Source organism: Haplochromis burtoni, unplaced genomic scaffold, assembly GCF_018398535.1.
Source record: "Haplochromis burtoni strain Fernald_Lab_line unplaced genomic scaffold, NCSU_Asbu1 Contig_147, whole genome shotgun sequence".
Lineage (NCBI taxonomy): Eukaryota > Metazoa > Chordata > Actinopteri > Cichliformes > Cichlidae > Haplochromis > Haplochromis burtoni.
The window spans coordinates 217,028-243,159 of NW_024582508.1; the positions used below are offsets into that span (position 1 = coordinate 217,028).

At 41.0% G+C, this 26,132-nt stretch overlaps 3 protein-coding genes across 4 annotated transcripts; 1 reads left to right on the top strand and 2 right to left on the bottom strand.

Moving 5' to 3' along the window:
- On the bottom strand, positions 1-4,171 carry nup43 (nucleoporin 43). The gene is made up of 8 exons (XM_005931569.3): positions 3,936-4,171; positions 3,487-3,609; positions 3,151-3,228; positions 1,625-1,787; positions 1,404-1,539; positions 1,149-1,300; positions 929-1,045; positions 1-409 (listed from the first exon to the last, which is right to left on the bottom strand). Exons 1-8 carry the CDS (start codon positions 4,053-4,055, stop codon positions 180-182), a joined length of 1,119 nt encoding a protein of 372 aa, XP_005931631.1. The 5' UTR covers positions 4,056-4,171; the 3' UTR covers positions 1-179.
- A 775-nt stretch (positions 4,172-4,946) lies between these two features.
- Positions 4,947-14,172, top strand: pcmt (protein-L-isoaspartate (D-aspartate) O-methyltransferase). Of its 2 annotated transcripts, none has more exons than XM_005931568.3 (8): positions 4,947-5,120; positions 9,723-9,827; positions 9,919-9,950; positions 10,697-10,801; positions 10,996-11,116; positions 12,160-12,245; positions 12,452-12,679; positions 13,157-14,172. In XM_005931568.3, exons 1-7 carry the CDS (start codon positions 5,066-5,068, stop codon positions 12,629-12,631), a joined length of 684 nt encoding a protein of 227 aa, XP_005931630.2. In that variant the 5' UTR covers positions 4,947-5,065; the 3' UTR covers positions 12,632-12,679; positions 13,157-14,172. The 2 variants fall into 2 exon arrangements, with proteins under 2 accessions (XP_005931630.2, XP_005931629.2); XM_005931567.3 differs by having other exon boundaries at positions 4,951-5,120; positions 12,452-12,621.
- On the bottom strand, positions 13,275-25,536 carry lrp11 (low density lipoprotein receptor-related protein 11). Its single transcript, XM_042224714.1, has 9 exons — positions 24,728-25,536; positions 23,807-23,964; positions 22,142-22,283; positions 21,868-21,993; positions 21,211-21,402; positions 17,763-17,930; positions 17,627-17,683; positions 17,446-17,538; positions 13,275-17,357 (listed from the first exon to the last, which is right to left on the bottom strand). Exons 1-9 carry the CDS (start codon positions 25,293-25,295, stop codon positions 17,203-17,205), a joined length of 1,659 nt encoding a protein of 552 aa, XP_042080648.1. The 5' UTR covers positions 25,296-25,536; the 3' UTR covers positions 13,275-17,202.
- Positions 25,537-26,132: the final 596 nt, after the last annotated feature.

Below are 26,132 nucleotides of genomic sequence, written 5' to 3' on the forward strand. Positions count from 1 at the left end.
TGTATTAAACGTCATCTGTACAAAAACCATTGTTGGGTTGAACTATTCTGCCCGTGATGAAAAAGACAAATAAACAAATAAAGCTAACAGTCCAGTATTTTACACCTCCTGTATGACCCTCAAGCTGACACCAAATGAACATCTTCATCCACATCCACTCTGAGGCACTAACATCGCTTTTAAACCGGGACCTGTCTGTTGACAAAAATAGCCTCTCCATCAGTGCCGCACACGAGACACGGACCGAGCACGTCCAGGCTGTTGACAGACAGCGTCTGGCTGGGCAGCATGTGAGTCGTCTCCAGGCGGCCTTTGCTGGAGTCTCCACTTAGCCAGGCGCTGATCAGGGGCTGCTTTCCTCCGGCTGGAGCCATTGCACTGCGGGAGACCATGCTGCTGTTTCTGCCCCCTAAAAATACAAAAACACTTATTACATTATGAACATAGAGGAATTAATACTATACTATATTTTATTGAGGAATAGTTTCCCAAGGAAATTTACAGGCCAACTTGTTAACTCCTGGCTGATTGAGTGTGAGACAGTGAACAGTACTAGGTGTAACTCTTGCCATTTTTACAGGTGTTCCACAAGGATCTATTCTTGGTCCTCTTTTATTTGCTCTGTACATAAACGACAAAGCAAAATGGGATGTCTACCAGCCTAAAGGTTGATGGTTCAGTCCCTGGCTACTCCAGTTTGCATGCTGAAGTATCCTTGGGCAAGATACCGAACCGTGAATTGCCCCCGATGTACCAATCGGAGTGTGTGTGTGTGTGTGTGCACAAATATTAGACAAGGTGCTTAGGTATAGGAAAAAGGCACATGTATGGATGTGTCTGTGTGATTCAAAAAGTCATTCTGAAGGAAATTAAATTAGTTGGAAAATAGTGTAAAAACAATCATATTTCTACCATAAAACTGACTTGCCTTGTAAGAAGGAAGGCATGTCTGAATGGGAGGATGTCTCCCAGTGCAGCAGCGAGCCATCCTCTGAACATGTGAACAGGTGATCTGGGTTGGTTGGGTGGAAGTGGACCTCCCACACTGTCAGGAAAACCAAAGACATACGTATGAAACCATTATTTACACGCACAACATCTTTTAAATTTCAGTTTTAATACATCTTCCCACAATAAGCCGACTTTACTTTCAGCTGTGTGTGCCTCCATCAATGAGAAGGGTGTATTGCCTTGTCTCACATCCCACACACAGAGCATGCCATCCTGGCCTCCTGTGGCCACGATGTGCTGCTGGTTCGGATGTCTGTCCACGCAGTGTAAAGGAACTCGATCCCCTGACCTGGATGAACAGAAACCAACTCATCAGACTTGCTTATAATTGAAATAAACAGGAAGGAGAAAACAAAAAACTTTTAAGAATGCATTTTTTTTAGAGCTCTTACAGGGACAGAATCTGTGACGGTGAGTTGCTTTGCTGTCTGAAGTCCCACAGTTTGAGCTGACCGATTGAGTTCACCGTCAAAATCTCTGTGGTCCTCAGATAAGTCACCGCATGGATTGTGCTGCTGTCGGCATTCTCTATCAAAGGTTAAACAGTCCAAGAAAGATCTTAGTTTCAACTTGTTTCACACAACTTAAAAATAACTCTGCTTCTTGAGCTCACCGATGACTCGAACCACTCCCTCCTGGTCAGCTCTGAAGACGACGATCCTGCCATCTTCACCCACTGTAACAATCTCCGGGCTGCTGCAGACGACGCCGGTGCAGGGGGCGTTGTCACAGGGATAACGATGTGCTCTCGCCCAGAGCTGAGACACCGAAATGGTCTGTAGGCAAGAGAATTGAAATGAAGTGAATCCAATGAATCCAATCCCACTGAGAGCTTCACTAAAACCTATTATAATTTAGTTTGATGACACGGCGGAGGTTCTCACCATATGTAAGGAGTTATAGCTGTACCACTGTCGTTTCTTGGTTGAATCTTTGTGTTTAGTATTTTACACACAAATGTCTGGTTGCATACTTTTATTGTGAAGACGCTGACGAAAGTCTACACTTTGTTATCTCTAGTCAAGGGTTAAGAGTGAGGTCCAGTTCAGTTTACTGGTCTATTCTGGTTCGTTACAACATATTCCTGTTTTGCACAAGACTGACTTTAAAGATCATTACATAGCAATTATACAACAGTTTTAATTTCCTGATATTTTCGTTTAAATATATTTCGTTTAAAAATAAAAGCTCAGAGTAGAATCGCTGCTGCTTTGTGTCGATCTGATCAGGATCATTTCGGAGGTTTTTGCGGCACGCACGACCGGGAGGGGACCCTGGGATAGACCCAAAACCCGCGGGCCACTTTGTTAGGTACACCTGTTCAAGCGCTCGCTACAACAAAAAGATTTAACCTGCCAGTCGCATGGCTGCAACTCAGTGCATGTATGTAATCATGGTCACGATGACCTCCTGAAGTTCAAACTGATTATCAGAAAGGGAAAGAAAGGTGATTTAAGTTACTTTAACATGGCGTGGTTGTCATGGTGTCAGACAGGCTAGTTTGAATATTTCAGAAACTGCTGGTCTACTGGCATTTTCCTACACAACCATCTCTAGGGTTTAAAGAGTATGGTCTTAAAAAGATAAAATGTCCAGTGAATTACTGTCAGCTGAAGACAGGAAACCGAGGCTACAGTACACATGGGCTCAACAAAACTGGGCAACAGAGGACTGGGAAAAACATCACCTATTATGATGAGTCTCAATTTTGGCTGCAGCATGCACAAGTTAAGGTCAGAATTTGGTGTAAAGAATGCAAAAGCAGACAGAGCCATCCTTCCTTGTATCAACAGGTCAAGCTGCTGGCTGAGTAATGGTCTCCAAAGTCACCAGATCTCAACTCAATGATACAAGAGAATTAGATCATGGATGGCCAGCTTGGAGTCAGCAAGGTGTGTATTAACAAATAGACTATTAAGTGTATCCCACCTGCACCAGGAGTACCTCAGGATCCACTAAGAGGAACTCAAAAGCACTGGTAGAGAAGAACACATTTGAAATAACATGCTTAGCATGTTTCCTCCACTATCCAATATTGGATCATTTGAAGATGATGGATGGATTGGCTTTCTTCAATTTGGAGAACAAAGGTCATATCAAGCTCAACACGAGGCATCCATAAAACATGACATACAGCACCTGGCTGTTCTGGTGGTGTCGAAAGATGGTGACGGCTCCTGTTGATGATGCTGTGACTATTCTGTCCTGGTCCAAAAACTGCAAATACATGAAGGAAAACGGATCAGCCTTATTGTTGAAGTTGTTAGTCCCACAAATGGGAAGGATAAGACTAAATGTTCTGCAAAAATAAAAGGGTATTTTTATATACATGAGCGTGGTTTTAGTAAGACTAAGACATCACAATAAAAGCCTAAAACAGTGATTTGAGTGCAAAGTAAAAAATAAAACGATTCACAACACCACAGCAGTTTTTAGACCTGGCTAATGAGCTACACATCGCAGTGAGTGGCTTACCTGGAGGTCAAGAACATCTCCATCATGCTTGTGTTCACATAAAAGCTGCGGGTCTCCTTCAAACCCATCTTCCATACCAGTGCTTAAATTACTCCCAATGGACCAAATAGAAATCCTGTTGTCCTGTGTGAGACACATTTGAGCTGGCTAAGTTAAATTTGAACACGTATTAGTCATTATAGATAACTGGCACGTATCAGTAAGTATCCTACTGTCTCCGTGAATTTGGAAAAATACCTGCCTTACTGTTGGAAAAAAAATGTTCATCTATTACATTTATGTGGAGAAAGATGGCCGATATGTCACATTGTTGTTTATTACATGTCTTAAATTGTACTCTGATCGTTACAGCGTTTACAAGTCAGCCAAAGAGCAAAACACTTAAAATTCCGTTATTTTGCAAAGAAGTTTGGCGGGAGGTCCATTTTTTAAAGCGTCAACATGCCAACCTCGTTGTCCCATGAGCCCGTCGCAAAGATTTCTGGCAGTTGCAGATCCGAATGTGACACTGGCCGCCATTTCGTTTTGCTGATTTTCTGGGATACGTATTTAGCGTTTATACTCTCCATGGAACCAGATTCCTGCGTAAAATTAACGATCAACTACTGATGTTAGCTTAGCAATCATGGGTAAAACCAGAGCAAGGTACGCGCCTGCTGTCAAAGAACTAATTGATCGGAGAACTGCTACTCTTTGTATATCCGGTCTCATAGGGGGCGCTGGCGAGATGTTTCAGAACAAATGGGGCTCTAAGAAGCTCTAAATAAAAATGTAAATTTCGTTGGGTAAGTATTTTTCTTCTGGGAGACTTCATCATATTTAAGATAGAGAGGATTAAAATGATAATTATGTCTATTGCAATAAAATGTTCTTCTGTAAGTTTTAGGGATTTCAAAGGTCTGTGAGCTACATTGCAGGTAGCTGCCATTTTGACTCCAGGCATGATAGTTTCCCTAAGAAATTCCAAACAGCATTAAAAATATTTTATTTATTTTGAAAATATTATCGATGCGTATTTGCAAAAAATAGAAAAATATCTCCGCATTATTGTCTGGAAGAAGAGGTACATTCTTATTGTCTCTAATTAGCCAATCAGCTCATTTGTGTACAAAGGTTTTATTTCGAAGGGGAAGAGTTGTCTTAGATCATCTCTGGCACCTACTAAGTCGTATGTAACTACGGTAACCCAGTGAGACCAAATTCAGCGTTTCTCACATTGTTTGCTATTTCCCGCCACCTAGCGGCCGCTACCTGTCCTAACTGCGGCAAATCTGCGTTAAGCACAGTGCGGAATGTGGCTTTGCCCTTGCATCAAACACCGTGCTTGGACACATATCTTATAAAACAGATCAACTTTTATGAATTAAAGGGTAGTGCTGTGTGTGTGGTGGGGTGTGTCTGAAAGGGGGACTCGCCGTAAACAAAACAACAAAAAAAAATAAAAATCAATCGGATGGCCGGTGACGTATCCGCCGCTCCGCCGTCCGCTCTGGAGGTTGTCAGCTTCATCGGCAAAACGGTCGGCGCAGGCGCGGCACTGACAGCTGCTGTCTACTTACTCCGCAAAGTCTGCTTAATAATGGCCTGGAAATCAGGAGGAGCCAGCCACGCAGAGCTCGTCAACAACCTCCGCAGTGAGTCTGCATGTTTTTCTAAAAAAAAGCGGCGGCGGTGGCAGCGACGCTTTTGCAGATGCGTCGCCTGTAAATGGTTTAGTTTGGACGTTTAAGGTTAGCACAGAAGCTGGCTGGTTGCTAAGCTATGTGGTATGTTGTTGTTGACCTAGCAGCAACTCTCTCCACCCCTTTCCCAATTCACGCAAGGTAAAGATGCATCCCTTGCTGCGTTTGCAAATAACCAAGCCAACTCTTAACACTCAAATGACCTCTCCTTTGTTTGCAGTCAAGGGATTTTTGTGCAGCTAGAGCTTTTCGACGAAGGTAGCTTAGCCTGCTAGCTCTATGTGCGTCATTTGGGACGCTGAAAGCCAAACGGCAGCGGCCCTGCCCACATCCACTAACAGCTGCCCGTGTGTCGTCCACTTTCACGCTGAATGGCAGTGACAGCTGTGCATGCAAAAGCTCAGTTTGTATCGGTGGGTGAGTGAAAATGGCAGCTTGCTGTGTCACAGCTGCGGTGGGAGCAGTGACTCAGTGCTACTACGATCGATCCCATCAATCCCACATGGTTCAATCATGCTGTCATGAGGTAGCGCGAAACTTAGTCACTGACAGCTCTGCGCAGGCATGTTTCCCACATGCATTTCTGTAGACCAGAGAGTCCACTTCTGGTATAAGGTTATCTCCCAGGGCTATTTATAAGCTTTGCAGCTCAGCATATCATTACAAGCTTTAAGCTTTTGGCCGAAAGCTCTGTGGTTTGGGCCTTGCAGGGGAAATGTGCTTCACAAAGGAACAGTAAACCAGGGGTTTTCTGACTCCAAACAGTCGTTCTGGGGTTGTTTAATACAAGTTTGTGCATGTTTCTTTTATTTGGTTATTAGTAGCAATATCGTTGAAAAATATTTTTTTAATCACGACCCTGGTAACTTTCCTTTGATGGATGGCCAAAACGTCTTTGGGTTTTTATTTGTAATATGCAGGGAAAAAACGGTAAACACGACTACAACAAAACTGATAACAGGAAAGGGGGAAGCAATTATACCAAGTGTGCAAAACGCGCAGAAGTGCTAAAGTAGCAGCTGAGATATGGTCAGTTTAGAGTGTAGATGAGACAGAAAAAGAGAAAAACCCATGAAACATCAACAAAATAAATAATATAATAGGTACAACAACATTAAAGCAGATAACATAAAAAAACAATTACAAAATAGATTAAATAATGAAGTAAATATTTTAAAAAAAAGGCCCTGGTTAGATCATAAAATCGAAATAAATCTAGAAAAAGGAACAGACTAATCAGTGAATACAAATAAACTCATGCAGTGCTTAAAAAAACAAATCAGCAGAATTGCACCCCTCCCAATCTGTGACCCTGATCAGGATAAGCCAAAGAGGATGGAAAATATTAGTTAAAATAAATGAAGTAAATAACATTAATGTCGATAAAGCATTCTCAGTGAAAAAGCCAGACAGAAAAGGACAATTTGAAGTTTTGAACACTTCCAGCTCCTCTTGTGTCAGTGTTATAAACTAAAAGAAATTTAGGCATGAGCAAATCAAATCGTAGTTAAAGAGACCGAAGCCGGTGCCAACATTTCTGAATCTGTAGGAACACCCCTGACATATTTCTGGGTTCATAAATGAGTCCACACAGCTTTCCATTACTCCATTATCTTTGCTGCAACAATGAAACCATTGTTTTATATATAAAAACACAAACAAACAATAAAAAATTAAAAAAAACTCAAATGAAAACTGACAAATTCATGAAAGGAAAACCTTTTCACGATTAAAACTACACCCAATTAAAGGTTCACACTTGGGGGAAAAAACCCCTACAACCTTTTAAGTAATTTTCTTTTCTTGAACTTTCATTTATTTGTTTTCAGTTGAATTAATTAATGTGAATTAAACTAAAAACGCCACAGGCTGCTGGGCAGTGGATTTGGGCTTTTATGGATGGAAACAAAGGACATAATTACTGCGGAACAGAAGAAGACGCGGTGATTCGTTTATTGCAATTGTCTTGTTTTAATAAGCTTTGGAAGCCAAAATTCTCATTAACATTAAATTTTGCTTACATGCCGAGCTCTAGCTGGACCTTTTCAAGCCTTAACCTCTGCAAAACCAAGCTTGTTGTCAAGAAAAACACCCAAATATTTGTAGCTCGACACCTTGATAAGTGTTGGTGGTGTGACTGTTGACCTTTTCGTAAAAAAATCATGTCTTTTCACTTTTGAAATGATCCAGCTCCTTACCTTCAAGAAGCCTGATGATAACTGAGTCATCAGCTAATTTTTTGTTTCTATAACTGCTGCAGGACTCATTATTGTACATGATGATAAGTTTCATTATTAACAAAAACTTGCACCTGGTGATATTAATATGGCTTTAGTCCATATTAATGGTGTTATGAATTTAACTGGGAACACTTACTGGAAATAGAAGCATAAAAAGCAACAACATATAAAAAGAGTCAGGATTACCTTACCTAACCAAAGTCTGTGTACTTGCTTGTTATTTTGGGGTGTTTGCTGAAAAGAAAACGTTCCTTTTAATGATAATTACATCAAATTAACTGAATTAGCCTTAGCATTAAAACCCTTTTTTTAGTGAATCTGTACAAAAAATACATTTTGTATTAGTCTGGTGCAAACTGAAGTCAGGTCAGTGTAAAGTTTTACCTGTGTGGTCATTACTCGCTCCACTTAACTGGACACTGACCCATTTAGACACATGAATGGCTTGAAGTTAACCTGAGTTTGCGTAAGCTGCATTTAAGCAGGTCACACGCAGGACGCATGCTAATTCCTGAGTTCTTCATTGTCTCTGTCCTCCTGGTCAGCGCTCAGGACCGGTCAGAAGGTTATTGGTTTGATGCTGAATGACTCATTCGTCTTTAAAGTTCAGCAACTTGTCCTGTACTCTAGGAAATGTGAAGCATGCTTCTAAGTTGTTCACCTTGTGGGTTTCAATTTTAGAAACAGTGTGAAGTTGGAGTGTTTGCTTGGTGAATAATTAAGGATGGGACGATCGTGGCTTGAAATGAGCCATTAGATATTAGTTGTAGATGTTCGCCTGGCAGCTTGTCTGGTTTCTGTGTAATGTATCCTAAAGTGGCTCATGGATCAGAGGGTGAGGGGAGTTGGTGATGACAGCAGAGCCGGCTGTCGTTGGCTTTTTCCTGCCTCTGGCACTCACTGCTAAAGGATCCCGTTAGGAGGGATTATTGTGAAGACGCTTCTTCACGAAGCTTTTTTGTTTGTTTCTTTGGTGGCCTGTCTGTAAGCTTTGGTGTTTCTCTGCTGCACACATACTGGTCAGCACATATGGGTCACAGCCTGTGTTTAGGCTGCAATTTCTGCATTTTCTTAAAGGAAAGCTTTAAGTCCAATCTTAAAAGTAAAGAAGGGTGTCTGTCTCTTGAAGCCAAACTGGGAGCTCATATTGGAAGGCTCTGCCTCCCATTCTACTTTCAGAAACCAATGAAGGGGCCAATGAAGACAAGCTGATATGGGAGAAACATGACCTGTCTTTCTGGTCCTGGTTGGCTCTCATGTAACATGGTGTATACTTTACCCCACTTCTTTCTTAAAAACAAGATCCAAGTTGAATTTTACTTAAATTTCACTTAAATTAGTTGAATTTTACTGAAAAATTTTCATAACCAGGGATGGAGATGGAGGGACCTGATTCGCTCAGGCAACACCTAAAAGGAGCAGCTGAAAGCATAAGAAAACATCATCTTACTTTTGCCTTGCAATTGTCACCTGGTTGTACAAACCCCAATGCAGAGGCTTTGTGTCCCACAGTGCGACAACCACAGTTTTCCCTGCTCTGACGTCTGTTTATAGCTAAACGGACGCAGTGAGCTGAGCCTTCACGTTGCACATTTCATCATGTAAACATTAATTTCTGCCTTAAAACACCAAATTAGAAAAATTTTCCCATGATGGCTTCAAACATCCAGACATGTGTGAGTGATCTTGGTGTTGACCAAAATAATTGTAATTTTGCCAGTAATCCTGATTTATTTCTTTACTTTTTTCTCCTGATCATCTTTGGTATATTTTTTGAAAAACACGATCATACATGCCTAATGGGTTGATAAAGCGTGTTTGTCTTCCATATAAACAAGGGTTTTGGCCTTCCCTCAAATTAAAATCACCAGACTGATAAGAATAATTGCTTAATTCACTTAAGCATGAAGCATGTGTTTATGCATCTTAATGGTCAGAAATAACAGAAACTACTCCTATTTCCCTGGAGTAAGGCAACACAGATGTTTTGCTTTAACTTTGTGTGGACTGCTTGTACTTAGATGTGTAGTCACCCCCTTGAAACTTTGTTCTGAGCCAGGAAGAATAATAAATACCTGATAAATTACTATACTTTACTGCAGTGATGCAAAAATATGAAAATTCAGTAGTTTGTTAGAGCAGTCCTGTTCATGATTTGGAAAAATGAGGCTATGTACTAGTAAAAGTAGTTTATTGTTGTGAATTTGCTGTCTCATATCTCTATATTGTGTCCTCCTTCATTCTTTTTGTCTGTCTGATTCTGCTGCGGGATTATGTAATATATATATATATCTTGTTCTTTTTGCCTCCTCAGAAAATGGCATTATTAAATCTGACAAGGTCTACGAAGTCATGCTTGCCACAGACCGAGCACATTTCTCTAGGCTTCACCCTTACATGGACTCGCCGCAGTCAATAGGTACGTCTGCTTGTGTACTCGCTCGCGCATCGCCGCACGGAGATCTGAGATTCAAACTAACCAAACCTACTTCCTGTCTTTTAACCAAAAGGCTATCAAGCGACCATCAGCGCCCCACACATGGTAGGACTTTAAAGACTTTCAGACATTTCTGCCCCCTGTGAATCACAGCTTTGAATGGTTTTGTTGTTGTTATTGTGAAGCTTGGTCCCATTCAGTCATTCCTAATCATCTATTTTTAGTAGATAACAGTAGCAGTTAACCAAATCCTCACAGTTTTGTGCATTTGTGCTCATTGTTGGCATGTTTCAGTCGAGTAATAGAAGCTTAAAGTGGATCCGTTATGTTTTTCCTTATTTGCTGCTGTTGATGGCACGGGAGATGCCCATTAAACATGCCCAGGGTTTTCTTTTGTTTGTTTGTTTTTATTCTACTTTTTGTTCTGGATGATGTCACAGAGAACGATGTTTCCCAGATGTTAGCTTTTTATTGAGGTTTTTGTTCATTTATTTTTATTGTTATTTATTTTTTTGCAGAACTAATCATTTACACCTGTAGTTCCCAGGAAGGTCGCGTGAAACTTTATGGCGTCTGTGGCAGTAAATCATGGCAGCAGCCTCTTATAGCCCTTTTCTATTAGTATCATCTCGATTTGGGAGAGGAGCTAAAACGGCTTGTTTCAGACAGAAGGAATCGTACAAAGCTACAAGAATAATAACTATGGAGCTGAGGATGAGCAGGATAGGTCCACTTTAAGCATGAAAAACTGAAACAAGCCTCACAGATGGCCTGCGCTGGGATTACCGTGTGTTAGCCTGTGCTGTGTGAGTGATGGGTTGAAATGCTATTGTCTCGTTTTGCCTCCCCAGCACGCCTATGCCCTGGAGCTTCTACATGACCAGTTGTATGAGGGAGCGAAGGCTCTGGACGTCGGCTCCGGCAGTGGGATCCTGTCGGTTTGCTTCGCACGAATGGTGAGCCACACACGCGACGGGTAAACACAAACGACTTCTCTTTGGTGGCATTGTTGATTAATTGAGCTGATTGATCCACTAATATGTCAACCAATCGATGAAAATCAATCAGATTGACTGCGTTGAACATTGTGAACGTCGTGATTGAACTGAGCGCGCCCCCCACACTCTCTTCATCCCTCTGCGCTTTACAGGTAGGTCCTAAAGGGAAAGTTATAGGAATCGATCACATCAAAGAGCTGGTAGATGATTCTATAAACAACGTGAAGAAAGATGACCCCAGTTTGATAACATCGGGCCGAGTCAAGCTAATAGGTAAGACATCGCGGATGAAAGCTTTATATCTTTGTTTTTTCAGCAGATGTTTGTGGGTTTTGAGGAAGGGCTGCTGCTTCCTTGATCCGACCGAACAGCAGACAGTTTAATGTTCCCCGGTGGAGAAAAGGGCAGCAGTCAGTAAACAGCGTGCAGCTCTAAATAATTGAGCAGTGAGGACTTTTACCTCCTCTGAAGGGGGGTTCAAGAGCAGTTCAGTGAGGGGATTAATAAGAGCAGTGATGCTTATTTTTTCATTTCTCTGTTTCGTCTTTCATTTCGTAAATCACTTTTTACTGTATGTGATTACAGGTGGTTGTCGGTTTTATTAATAGCAGTGCCTTTGTTGATTTATGTTTTCTTGGTCGCATTCTTTATCAGTTCTCTTTTGGATTCCTAATCGGTTTTCTGTGGTTAGGCCTCTGCAGGTTTTCACCATCAGTGCAGCTGTTTTGTTTTTACTCGGTCTGAAGAAATGGCATGCACATGATTCAGGTTTGCAGAAGCTGCTCTGCCATGAGTCTGATTTCATTGTTTTATGTTGCACAACTGTTGCCAGTTGCCAGCAGCGACTAGTGGAGTCTGTTAGATGGGCAGCCTGGATTTCAGACCTTATTCTGAAATCTTTCTGTATTTAGTCTGTTAATAACGGCACATACGGGTAAAACAAAATACTCGCAACTGGGAGATAAAAAGAAGCAGACCAAAAAAGATTTGTCTGCTGATTGATTAGGTAAAACACAACTAATGATATTTAATGGCAAAGTAAAATGAGAGACACCCTTTGAGTCTATAAATGTAAATAAACAAAAGCAATCTGTGATATGAAAGTAACTCCCAGCCCTGAAATACTGAAATATACTAATATTGAGATGCAGTTTTATCAGCATTACTCGGCTATTTCTGGCTTCTCAGATCAGGTAAATTGTTATAAATGTCAGATGCAGCATTGGCCAAGTAATGTGTCTCGTCCCACCCTGTGGGGACATCCATCAGTGTTTTCAGTGCGACAGCTTGTGACTGACGTTCTGCTGCTGTTTCAGTGGGAGACGGGCGATTGGGCTACACTGAGGAGGCGCCGTATGATGCCATCCACGTTGGCGCAGCTGCACCCACCGTTCCCCAAGCTGTGAGTGTCTCTGAATTCTGCTGAGCACATTGTTACCCTTTACTTTACAACAAAGGCTGGATACCTAAACTGTAAACCTGCTTCATATTTAATTTAGTGTGTTTTTATATCTGATCCAGTATGACTGTATCTAAATAGAATCCCTGGAATGTATTTTTAAAGCTGACTTGCTGTCCACCGCTGCCTCTCCCTTCTGCCTCCCTCAGCTTCTGGACCAGTTGAAGCCCGGCGGGCGGCTGATTCTGCCCGTAGGTCCGGCGGGGGGAAATCAAATGCTGGAGCAATATGACAAGATGGAGGATGGCAGCACCAAAATGAAGCCCTTGATGGGGGTGATTTATGTGCCTTTAACAGACAAAGACAAGCAGTGGTCCAGGTGGAAGTGACTTCCTTGTCCCTCTCCTTCCCCCTCTCTCCTTCTCACAGTGGCAAAGGTGAAATGGTGTGGCTTGGAGCAAGGCAATGGATCACAAGGGGCTGCATTTTGCTGCTTGTTGACATTTTTTTGCTTCTTCCATACCATACCAACTAGCTGCACGTTTCCTTCATCTTCTTTTAACCCCCGTAGCTCTAAATTGGTCTCAATAAAAGCTGCCTGATTAATGCACTCTGCTCTGTTTCAAACATGAGGGAATGAGCTGAAATCACAGCAGGTTGAAGGCACATGATTGGTTTTCAGGAGCATGACTGCTTTGCCAATTTGGAAGCTTATTACCCAACTTCAACTCAACTACTTTATCTGATAATCTTTGAAAGATGAAAACAACTTTTCTAATGACGTTTTATCTTAACATGTTGCATGCGGTCTTCTCTTTTAACTCTGTTTGCATGACAGCAAGATTCCTGCTTGTTTTTCTTGCACCTTGCCTCAATTTTTGTGTGTTCTAATATTTAAAATGTGTTTCTCACAGGGATGAACTTTGAAGAGGAACGCAGTCCATAATCCACCTTTTAAGTTTGAACCTGGAGAAAACTTGGAATGGGTCGGACAGCCCTTGACATTTTGTTCAAAGCATAACAAACGTGCTCTTTTTTTGTTTGTTTGTTTGTTTGTTTGTTTAATTCTAACAACGGACTAGAGTTTCACATTTGATGACGGCCCCGAGGGGCTGCGAGGAAAGACTGCTTGACGCTCTGCACAGAAATATCGGAGAGAGATTTATTGTTTTTGTTTTCCAGGTCTGCATCCTTTTTGGTTTGTGTTCGTTTTAACCGCTGGATTTTTAGTTTTTTCTTTGTTTTTTCTTTTTGTGGTTTCACCATTTGATTTGCAGTCAAACATTTTTCACAGCATTACATTTCAGCAGCATCAAAGCTGAATGCAGGAGGAACCCCGGACAACCAAGACGAAGAACGCCTGAGCCTGTTAGATAAATCACCTAGCTACAGTCTGTGTGTGTGTGGATCATAAAAACTGTAGACTTCTCTGCTAAAGTATGAGCTTTCTTCCCGTGGCATCAGTGTTAAGAACACAAACACACACATAAATTAACACACAAAGCCTGATGTAAACCCCCACCACACACACACACACACATCCTGTTTTCATGTGCAGCACGTAAAATAAGTATCGGATCGTACCGAACATACTCCGAAGGGAGCAGAGCACTAATGACACCGACACATACGCACGCACATACAGGCTGTGCTTTCCACTTTGATGTGTTGCTTTCTGCCGCTGGTTTCCATTAACAATTTGTGCAGGCTCCTCTGGTGACTGACACTAAATGGGGAAAGTCACTGCTTTGCCAAAATAAACTCCAACAATATAAAGCAAATGAATGTCTGTTTTCTTGATGAAAAAAAAAAAATCATGAAATTAAAAAAAAAAGCACATTTTATTTTGGGTGATCTGAGTGATGGATTATATTTGGCTTTCACAGTTGCTGGAATGGCATAAAAATAAAGAGATGCTTATGTTTTTGTCTGCCTTTTGTTATTGAATCTTTTTTGTACAAGTCTTATTTGCAATTGTTAGGTACACCTTACTATTCCTGGGTTTTCCTTCAGAGATAACTTAATTCTTTGGATTCAACGAGGCGCTGGAAACACTAATCAGAGATTTTAAACTGATAGCATCGCACGGTCACGCATCCATGGTGTGAATCACCCGTTTCACCACATATCAAAGGTGTTCTATTGGATTAGGAACTGGTGACTATTGAGGACATGCAAATCATGTTCAAGAAACCAGTTTGAGATGATTTGTGACACGGTGTGTTATTCTGCTTGAAGGAGGTGGTTCAAAGGGATGAAGATGATCACAAACCATATTCGGGTATGCTGTGGTGTTTGAATAGAAGAACCTTAATAGAAGAAAACATCTTCAACATCATTACGCCACCACCAGCAGCCTGAAGCTTTGATACGAGGCAGGATAGAGCCATGCTTTCATTCAAATGTGACGGCAGTACTCAAGACTCATCACATCTATTCAATACGATTTATTCATAGAGCGCCAAATCACAACAACAGTTGCCTCAAGGCACTTTATATTGTAAGGTAGACCCTACAATATTACATAAAGCACTGGTGAGCATCAGGTGATGCTTTTAGAGTATTCTATTGACTAATTGTGATGAGTCTCTGCCAACTGTAGCATCAGTTTTCTGTTCTTAGCTGACAGTAGTGGCACCCAGAATGGTCTGCTGATATAGTCCATTTGCTTCAATGTGTGATTCAGAGATACCGGGGGTGTAATGAGTGGTTATTGGAGTTGCTATTGCCTTCTTTTCAGGTCAAAGCAGTCTGGCCATTCTCTGATATCACAATGCATTTCTACCCAGAGAATTGCTGCTCACTGGATAGTTTGTTTTTCAGACCATTCTCTAAACCCTAGAGATGGTGGTTTGGGGAAACTCCCAGATCAGCAGTTCCTGAAATACTCGGATGAGCCCATCAGTCACCAGCAAACATGCTACATTCAAAGTCACTTTAATGGCCTTTCTTCCCCATTGTGATGCTCAGTTTGAACCTCAGAAGTGTTGTCCTGGCCACATCAAAATTCCTAAATCCACTGAGTTGCTTGCAGTGATTGGCTGATTTGCAATAAGGAGCAGCTGAACAGGTGTACCTAATAACGGAGCAGATGAGTGAGTAAGTTGGTACTAAATCTAGAATCAGTTCCATGTACAGCCACAATAGAAGACACAAAATGGCTGGGCATACCTCGAAGCTACAATAGAAAAAAAAGATTAACAGATTCAGCCTTCAAGTTCTCTCCTACATCAACAGTCGAGTCGCTGTACTTGTTGAAATATATGCTGATTCTCTAAAAGAACCAAGGTGGAACTGGCTCGGCACACCATCAGTAAAAAAGACAGGGCTGTGATAGAAATCCAGTTTTCTTCGCGCCAAACCCTACACTGCGACAAAGTAATGAAAAGTTGGTTGTAAAGCGAAATGATTTTAAACGATTTTTTCTTTACACGATGGACTAAATGTTTGATTATCAAAATTCCAGAAATACAAGAGGGAGAGACGAATCTCTACAGATATGATGATCATCTCTAAATAAAATCGTTTTGGCAAATCCTGTTGTTAACATATATAACCCCGGTACTTTTTAATTATATAATAAACTTTAATATGTTACATGAAAGACAGCACTTTGGGGGAATACATTTATCAAAATAAATATATATATATAGATATATGGAATACACTCCAATTATGTTGCCTTATTAGAGAAAAATACGCAACAAAATCATACAGGACTAGAAATTCACCAAAAGACTTTGCTATAGTTTTATATGATTCTGGCAAACTTTAAAGGAAACATATCATAATTTCCAGCCGCATAATATAACATTTTTGACTTAGCAAGAGTAGCTTCATATGATTCATAGTTCAAAATAATGCTTATTATTTTTATTTGGCATACTTGGCTTTAAAACAGACTAAGCTTAAATTCAGGGGACTAAAGGTCAGCAGAAAAGCTCATGAGCAAAGCTTCGAGTGTTTAATTTTTCATTAAAAAAATAATGTTCATTAAACTTCACACTTTACCAAACTCACTCACACCCCACCTACTGTGACTCTATGCTCTACAGTCTGAGAAACACTGCTTTATTTTTCTGTTTATGCAAATATTTTATTACAGGCTGTGTTGAATATTTTGGCTGCCTGACCTTTGGGGACAAATTAAGTACACTCTGTTTTTCTGAATAGCTACAGGCCATAAACAGAAGGTTTGACAGGTGGGTTGGGTTTCTGTCCTCAGACCCATGAATGTCCGTGTGGCTGATGTGACCAAATTTGGAATATCTGCTCTCACTGACATCCTAAAGAACCAGCAGGAAGAAAAAAGGACCTGAAACAGCATTTAACAGAGTCTGAAGCCTTCTCGCTCACATATGCTGACCACATGATTAGACTCTGATTAAGTTTGACATGAACATCCACCATTGCAAAAGTGTGTATATGTGTTTATGTACATGAAAAAAAATCAGGTCCTATAGGACTGTAACAGGCACTCGATGCTTTTTGTGTCTGCCGTACGGCAATTTAATGGGATTAAAACACACAGCAAAAATATGGCACATTAAAGTCGCACAGAGGCAGAAATAGCGCATGTTTTGTGCAGTAAAATGAACATGTTTGTCTCAAAGTAACCAGTGTTTAATTAATCAGTTGTAATAGATAAGACAAGTGTCTATTTTAGTATATGTATCAGAAGTAAAGGAGAAACGCTGATATTCCATCAGTGATTTTCTTAGGACATAAGTATGAATTCACAAGCATCTCAGTATGTTCGCTGAATCTATCAGCAGCTGATATACAGTGCCAGTCAGAGGGGATCGGTGTGGAGGCGTTCGGCAACGTTCACGGCAGCAGAGCTTTGGATCTTTCTAACAGGAAACGAGGATAAATTAAGAGACATCGAAGAAATGCAGAGTGCAAATTCAGAACGTCCTGGATCGGGCTCTGATGGTTCTTTTCTCGGGTCTCTGATTGGCTACAGGTACATGCCATTAATGAGGTAATCTGACTCCTCTGTAGTGAGGGGACGCGCTTTCTTCAGTTTGTGGCGGACGAGCCTGAGACGACAGCTGATCATGAGCAGCAGCAGGGCGGTGATGATTAGGCCAAGTGCCAGAGGAAGGATGGCACCTGGAGAAAGAAATGCGCCCCATTCAGAAAAGGTCATCGGATAGAGAGGGAAGAGCCACAAAAAGCAGACAGAAGCTCTGGGTCTCACCTGACTCTGGGACTGGGTGTCCTCCCATGACTGGAAATGGTTTGGAGATGGGGGCGTCACTCACTGCTTGGCTCTGGGTGGCTTTAGGGGAAGCTTAAAAAATAAAACCGCTTAGATGAGAAAACGGCTGACTCACAACACTGAATTATTGACATGTGTTTGATTCTTTGGATAAATATACCTATCTCAGTCTGCTTGGTGACTGGAGGAGCCACACTGGCAGGTCTGAAAGCTGGACCTAAAAGGTGTTCGTACATAATAAAGTCAATCTTACTACAAAATAAATCAATCAAAATGAATGTAAGGTGGGCTCTCACTTTTTTGTATGCATTCACTGACACAGTCCGACTCCTGGAGGAAGTTGTTGTGGTTTCCCTGGCAGCCTCCATACAGGAAGTGTTTGCACTCTCCCACATTTTGGTCGTAGTACCACCGTGGGAATGTGCCTTTACAGGGTCCCACAACTGGAGCAGCAGCACATGGGTCTAAAGGAACAAGACACGGCCTTTATATTTAACACATTTAAATGATTCTTGCACAGCAATGACACCTGTTCAGAGACAGTAGTAAAAAAGCAATATCCTCTTTAGTGGCCAGCATGGGGAGACTCCTCCGGCTGGCAGAAGACTTCCAGTTGTGTAGAAGTCAGTGGTAACAGTCCTCAGTGCCCTTGATCTGTGACCTCAGTAAACAATTTTATGGGCTCAGTCACCAGCTTCAGATCATAATGAATACAACAAAATGAGTTTATTTTGGAATGTATGCTAATTATTAGAGACAGGAAGGCTAACAGTAGTGTCCTCAGTTTCACTGTGCTGATCCCTCATTTGTCACATCGAGTTGAAAAAAATCAACAGCTCAAAGTTGAACACTCAGGTCGAGGCTGGAAGATGAAGTACATATTTAATACAGCCTTTCGTAGCTGGTGTTACAATTTTAATATCAAACTCTTCAACATTTGTCCTACAAATGGATTCAGGCAAATTGATTTTAGCATTGAATAATCAATATTAAATACTATTATGTAATAAAAGAGATACTGTTACAGTATTAAACATACTGCCATATTAATAGAATGGCACACCACTCGAATAACCCTGACTTTACATCTTTGGGTGAATTCGGCAACAGCGAAAATGACTGTATCTGACTATTTTCAGTGTATTTTCTACTTAAACAACTTAATACTGACATATTAATAATTAAGCATAGAGGGGCATAAATGGTCTCAGTGCTAAGGTGGCTGTGAAGAAGCCATTCTTAAGGAAGGGAAACAGGGAGAAAAGGCTGATGTATCCCATATTACACAGGAACTGGGATAAAAGTCAGTGGCAACATTTCTGATGGAGTGATAAATCCAAAATGAAAGTATTTAGATTCAGTCTTTTTACTGCCAATTCAATAAAAGCGTAGCTTGACAGAAAAACACACAATGGAACACCATCAGTCATGACTTGGGCTTCACAGTGCCCGGACCTCAACATCACTGAAGCAGCGTGGGATTATCTTGACAGAGAACAGAACAAAAGAGGGTCAACATCCAAAAAAGAGCTTTGGATGTCCTTCATGAAGCTTAGAGAACTACTCCTGAAGACTATTTACATAAATTACAATAAAGTTTATCTAAGGGAGTTTGAGCTGTGTAGAAGAATAAAGGTACGAACTCTGTTTTGCTTTATATACTGTATTTCCATGTGTGCATGCATTTCTTGTTTTTCTAGCAAAAGATAAAGAAATGAAGGGTGACCAAAAGACTGCTGTTGACAATCTGCAAGCTTTTCTATGTTTGATATCGGACATCAAACAAGCTTGGCTGTAGGACTGTTGCTTGGACTTTGTGTCTAAATAAAGAGATAAAGTGATACGGACATCTAAGATTACTTCGAGCCCTTCTACCAGCGACTTAAGATATCATCCAATGTCATCATCCACCTTGAGTGCAAAGGTCAAAGCCCTCTACACAACAGTGGATTAACTATTTTTCCTTTTGACTTTGAGCACTAAACAATGAGGTATCATCTTAGTTTCCTAAGAACTTGGACGTGCATTTGTCAAATGAAGAAAAGACTCCTGAGAATCCACCTTGAGCACAAAATATCTATAGTAAAACAGCAGTGTGGTCAGTGACATTCAGGGATCGGATGGCAGAGCGGACAGAGGAGCTTTGTTCCAGCACTCAGAGTGGATGCAGGCAAAGAGCTGCTTTCCCAGGGACCGCAGAGTGGCCCTGTGGCTTTGCCAGCATTTTGAGCTCCGTGCCATGACTCAGTGGCTGCCTACAGGCTCCATCTGCTTCAGTACCCAGACACACCAAACCCTCTTGGTCTCTTCACAAAGGGGATTCTGCACCAATGACACAAATTCCTGTATCCTACATTTTCATATTCTTCTGTTTCTCCTTTCCTAAACAGACTGCAATGAAGAAATGCTCCAAAGTGTGACTAAAGTGTTTTAAACACAGTTAACATCACCATTTTATATTAATTGCCTAAATCTGTCTAATAATGCGATAGCTGAGTACACTGTAGACATGGGCTTTCATCTATAAAGGTTTTGGCTGCACACTGTCTTAGTTGTGGCGTTGCCTCGTTGGAGGCTGGGACTGCGCCATAAAACGACCTCTGTGATAACACATGCCAACCTATTTCCTCCAAAATAAGCTTTATAGTCCATATGCTTCTTATTTCAGTGTCTAGCCCTGGACAACAAAGGTTGCCTTCCTTTCTGCTGTCCATGCTGCTAAGAATAGCTTCTTTATTTTGCTAAAAAAAAAAAAAGCTTCATTATTGTAAAAATAGAAAGAAAAGAAATAACTATTAGTATTTTGTTGACCCTGCTTGCTTTACAGGTGAACTAATAACTTCAGCATCACATTTAAGAACAGGCTAGCAGTTGGCCAATCAAACTTGGCTTACATACTGTTTTACTGGAGCCAGACCGCTGGCTGTGACAAACGACTGGCTCTAGTTTTAGTGCAGACGTCCAGCCCAACCAGTATTAATGCTAAATATTCCTGAAACTCTTAACTAATTACTAACATGAACTCTGTACAGATGTTGTGTTAACAGTTGGTTAATTTTTGCTTTAATGGAATTTCTTATGTTGGACTTGCGGCACCATCTTGTGGTTTACAGTGGTTATCATGATGGAGCGAACCCTGTCCCTATTTCAACTTCACTTTATATCTCTGCATCTTGTACAAAGGCTCCGTTTAAATAAGTGTTTTTCCAAGTACCTTGGAGCATGAACACCACCAGAGACGTTATAGGAGAGAGCCAAGGCACTCAAAGAACCCCGAATAGAAATTTATGGGAGAACTACGGCCTTCCTTCAGAGCCAATCAACAGGCAGTCTGGTGATTTATGAGCCAATTGAATTGTACTGAGGCATGTCCGCAAAAGACTTTCACAGTATGTTAACCGTGTGCTGGCAGGCATATCTGAACGTCATAGTAAAGATGTAGGAAAGCATCCTTATCATTGGTCTGGTGGGATGAACCAAGATGTCGATCATGTTGGCACTATGGACTGAGCCATCAATCAAGCCACACTCCTGTGAAACTTTGAGTTGGTGCTGCCGAAGTACAAGTTGTGGGAGAAAACATCTTTTTAAACCTCACTTTAATTTAAGTGCTTTTAAAAAAATCTTATCTGAGTAGTGATTCTATATTTGCTGCTTTTATATCCCCGAGAACATTAAAATGACAATTTTAAGATGCCTTCAGAGTGGTTTTACATGCTTTTACAAGGACTTTGACCTCTCTACCTTGACTGACTGAAGCTTCCTGCTCACTGGCACTTTGAGAAGGAGCCACCTTGCTTGTGTCTTGCGGTGTGATGCTCTTCCTGGCTCCAGTCGGGAGCATGGAGTCGTCTTCAGCTTTCTTTGTCTGAGCGACAGGCCGCTGAGGGCTGGGCAGGTCCACAGCGTGGGTCACTGACTTTCGGCTGCCATCGACTAGAAAAAAACAAAAGAAGCCATCGCTTAAGGGAAGGTATGTTTATGGATTTTTGCTAGCATTTATATTGATGAAATGACTCAAATAATTTCAGCCTTACAAAAGACTTCTATTATCCACTCATCACATAAATATAATAACAGCTATTTTACTCACTGGTTGTAAATTTGATCTTTTAAGACAGCTGTACATTAGCATAACACATACTTTTTACAGGTTAATTGACCAACAGCTGTCTTTTTAGTCATGCTGGCTTCAGCTGAAACCTGAGTGAGTTCGGGCTTGTTCAGAAGCACACTGCCATATAAGAAAGTGTCGTTCTTGATTTATAAGAGAAAAGAGTTTTGTACTGAAATTAATAAATTTTATCTAGTATGCATAATCATTATAAGTGAAACTTTAATAGAAATGAAAATTGGATTAGTCTTCCAGCTCTAACAAAGTGAGTACTAGGTGTTTCCTACAGTTTGGGCAGAAGTCTTCGTCTGAGCGGTCTGGACAGTGCTGCTTCCCATCGCAGGCATAGGTGATGTCAATACAGCAACCGTCATCACACTTAAATTGGTAGTTTGAGCAGTGACCGGTACATACTGTGGGCACAGATAAGAATACAGTAACTACATATCTTCTCTCTTAAATGGTAAAGGAATATGTCACAAGTCACGCACCCTTTAGCGGTAATCAGTGCAGCACAAAGGAAGTTGCAGAACATAGATGGAAGTTTTGGTGATTCATTACCTTCTGCTTGGTGTTTTGGAGCCAGTACGGTGACAGAGATGTTATCGGAGCTCTTCTGTCCCGCCGTGTCAGTGACTGTCATCTGAAACGTGTAGACTCCTTCCTGGAGGCCACTGATCTTCAGCAAACCTGGATGTGTTGACTTTAGAGCACAAACAAAAAATACATCTCTGAAGCAATCAACTTCTAGACTTTTGTTTTGCCAAATTAAAAAAACACCTAATGAGGACTTCTGTAAAACAGCACTGGGTTTTAAACATGTAGCAGTATATGCATCATGGATCATACATCCATCCTACTTACTTCTCTGACAGACTGGCTCAGCTCCACTGGCAAAAGAACAGATACAGGAAATGTTCCATACCACATGCAATCAATCCTAGCAATGCACCACATCTGTGTAGCAGAGAAAATCTACTCTCTCATGCTAACGCTTTATTTTATCTTTGCACAATCACAACACTTACAGTCATACTGACGCCATCTGATATTTACTATGCTGTTTATATTACATGTTTTTTTTGTTTCCTACATGTTTTTTGCATTTTTGAATTTGACATATTTTTTGTTGTTAGATCTTACAACATTACATATTAAATGTAATTATTTCACTTTATTGTATTTATTTTTATTTGATTTTGACAAAATGTATTTTCTACTTTTCTACTTTAAGCTAATAAGGTCTACGTAAGGTCTATCTATTATCTTATCAATGAAAATCTGTACCAGGGCAGGATATACAATACATATACATAGTAATAAGTGTTGTGTTGTTTCTCCTTTGCCTTGATGATTTTGATTTTGTGTGTTATTTTTAGCTGCAGAGTTTTGTATCTGACATCATTTGATATTTCTGTACTATTGTTATTTTTATGCCATTGTGCTGCAGTCAGAATCCCCCGCCCACCCCCCCCCCCCCCCCCCCAGCATTAAAAGCAAAATTAGCAGAGCAGAATAACCTATAAAATGCTGAGACTGGACATCTTCTGACAGCATCACCCACTAGTTTATCTTCCAATTGTTTCATTTTCCCCATACCTAGGTTCTTAGATTTCATATTAGATTATACTGTAGATTTTTTAGACCAAATAATATTTTCCATAACTTGGCCCATGAGTTTTATATTATATTACATTATATTATATTACTGTTGCCATACATAGTTTTTAAGAGTTGTGCAACCTGCTATGAACAGAGAGTTGCTCTGTAATAAGCACTGTGTCAACATGGTTCTGTACTTTCCTGCCAATTGTTTTCATTGGGAGCTATTTTCTGTTAAAGGTAGAAAATACAGAAAATTAGTGGTTTTAATATTTACATAAGAACAGGAAAAGCTGTGCAGGGTGTTTAAAATCTCTTTAATGTTATAACCACAGGACAGTGTCTTGTATTGCTGCTTACCTAAGGGCAGTTTAGAAATAATAAGCTCTTTATTTGTGTTGATCTCTGCACACAAGCCACTCTGTTGACTTAACTAATGAAAATACCCAAACGCATTTAGCTTTCTGGGTATTCATATTGCAAATGAAAACATCAGAGACACCTGAAGGAGAGAACAATAGAGATGTATATATGTGGATCTTTAGTCTAATCCTTTGTCACCGCCATAGTTAGAGGCTTTCATCTACACCTGTATAGACTGTATTGACTAAGGCACATGCTGACCTTCATATTGATGGCTGTGTCTCCTTTAATCAGACTCCACTCATAGCGGCGGATCCCGTGGTCGTCCACGCTGTCACGGCCATCCAGCACAGCCCAATCTGTGGGCAGCTGGATAACCACATCCTGTCCAGCGTCACTGCGAGGAGGCTCATCCACGTCTGCAACATCAAGCACAGGTAGATGGAAAGTGTCCTCTACATGCCTCTTTATTTACTCTCTTCATCCAATTTTCACATTAAATCATGTTTGATTCTATCGCAGGCTAAAACATGATTAGATATTTTTTGTTTTTTATCCACATATATCCTTTTAATTCCATTGCTCAGGCCCAAAGCCCCTCACAAAAACATCTGCTTCTATTCTCAGGAGGGCAAGGCTACAAACCTATGAGGCAAATCATTAACCCTCTCTACTGCATTATCTGGATAAGAAGCAGGTGCTAAAGGCTGGTTCTGCTGTTAAAGTCAGTTTCTGTCAGCTGTTACAAAGCTGACAGAAAAGTTTTTATCCTGTTTTAACAGCAGGGTTTCCTGGTGGGATTAAATATAAAAATACAGTAAAGTGACAGAAAATTACCCAAAGAAGGTTTTTGCCACAAACCTGAGGAAAATTAATAAATTACTTTTGGTATCTTAGCTTATAACACCTCATATAGAAGATTACAAAAGCCCATCCAATATGATCATCGGTGATCTAATTATAACATCATAATTCAAGAAATAATTGCTGTCATAACAGGAAAAACATCCTAATGAATAATAACTTTTCAGCAACCATACATGCTATTTTCTATCGCTCCATCAATTTTACTTAAACATACATGAAGGCATGGACATCCTATCATTTTCTAAATAACCTATCAGTTATAAAACAGTTCTTAACCCAGTAACTAACACTGCGTGTGTCTGCAGGGTCTCCCACCTGCATCATCCTCATCAGGAGCTTCTTCTCCGGGCCTCCGGGCTGAGTCGCTAGATGAAACAGGGAGGTGTCCCTGCGTTGTGTTGGGAGTCCGGCTGTATGTCGTGAAGCCTTTCTGAGCCGAGAAGGCGCACACATTCTTACTCCTGTAGGTGCAGTTAAACAGGTAGCAGCGGAGACTGTCCCCGGGCTGCCTCTGGTCCTCGTGAAGCACCGCAACTGTGCAGTGAGGCTGGGAGCAGCAGGCGTGCACACAGTCCTTCCTGGTGTACACCCTGTCCGGGGCCAGCAGGAAGGTGGCTCCTTGCTCGATGGAGTCCTTGGCCCGGATGATGCGATCCCCGGCGGCACTGAAGTCGCCCACGCAGGAGTCCATCACTTCACCTGTCCTGTAGGTCTGGTCCTGCTGCAGCTGTTTGCGGAATTCCTCCAAGAGCTCCTCCACCCCGGATATTTTGGATTTCAAGTCCGATATAGGCGAAGATCGAGCGTCGATGCTGCCAAAGGTGAGCAGCAGCAGCAGCCCTACACAGGCGAGCAGCAGCCGGGGATGCTGAAGCAGAGCCATGTTGTTGATCACACAGTCAGACGGCGTCTCCCTCTGCCTCCGGCTGGCCTCCCGCTCATGAAACTCCTTTCCGGCACAGACGGCCTTCCTACATTAAATATATCCCTGTTAATATCGTTTAACGCCACTGCTAGGCTGAACAACCAGCTGTAACCGTAGAGCCGCGGAGCTTACAGTTCGTCCTTCGACTGTGCTGGAAATCTGCTGTTGTCATGGTGAGGGGGAGTCGGCGATGGCTGCTGACGTCACGGGGATGAATAAACAGGACGAAAAGCAGCTCACCTGTTAACTGCTCTCATCCACCGGCGGGGGCTGTTTGAGTCAGTGTCGTATATTTTTAATTAATCTATCATGTTAAAATAATTTTAAAATCTAAACATCTTTTAAAATCTTAACTAATGATGATTTGAATAAAATAAAAGACATAAAATATAAATAAATTCAACAAATACATAGAAATAAGACTTCCCATCTCTCCTAAACATTGATTAAATCTTTACTATCCCATACTGCAATACCTGCATTTATTTATTTTATATTTTTGCTCATTAAAATTTTATTTGAATTATGAATGTAACTGTTAGATTTTATATTTTCATGAGTTTTTACTTTGTTGATTTATCAAGTGCTACTAGTCTCTCCCTGATATTATTAATAGTGAGTGATAGTAAGTGTAGCCTTGTTATGGATTGTTGGAAGAAGTATTTGTATTCTGTACTTAGTCTGTGGGGGGAAAAAAATCACACAAGATTTAAGGCCAACTTCAAATTATACCTGTTAACTTTTTAAATATCTTTAATTCTACAATCTGGTGTTTATTTGCTTTCCTATATTTGC

Coding starts and splice junctions, on each gene's coding strand:
- nup43 (XM_005931569.3), bottom strand. CDS start 4,055: ATGGAGAGTATAAACGCTAAATACGTATCCCAGAAAATCAGCAAAACG. Junction 3,610..3,935: donor CGGGCTCATGGGACAACGAG/GTTGGCATGTTG, acceptor TGTCTCACACAG/GACAACAGGATTTCTATTTG. Junction 1,301..1,403: donor CCGTCACAGATTCTGTCCCT/GTAAGAGCTCTA, acceptor CTGTTCATCCAG/GTCAGGGGATCGAGTTCCTT.
- pcmt (XM_005931567.3), top strand. CDS start 5,066: ATGGCCTGGAAATCAGGAGGAGCCAGCCACGCAGAGCTCGTCAACAAC. Junction 10,802..10,995: donor CGGTTTGCTTCGCACGAATG/GTGAGCCACACA, acceptor TGCGCTTTACAG/GTAGGTCCTAAAGGGAAAGT. Junction 11,117..12,159: donor GGGCCGAGTCAAGCTAATAG/GTAAGACATCGC, acceptor CTGCTGTTTCAG/TGGGAGACGGGCGATTGGGC.
- lrp11 (XM_042224714.1), bottom strand. CDS start 25,295: ATGGCTCTGCTTCAGCATCCCCGGCTGCTGCTCGCCTGTGTAGGGCTG. Junction 17,931..21,210: donor GGAAGCTTCAGTCAGTCAAG/GTAGAGAGGTCA, acceptor TTGTTCCTTTAG/ACCCATGTGCTGCTGCTCCA. Junction 17,358..17,445: donor ACACCCAGTCCCAGAGTCAG/GTGAGACCCAGA, acceptor TTCTTTCTCCAG/GTGCCATCCTTCCTCTGGCA.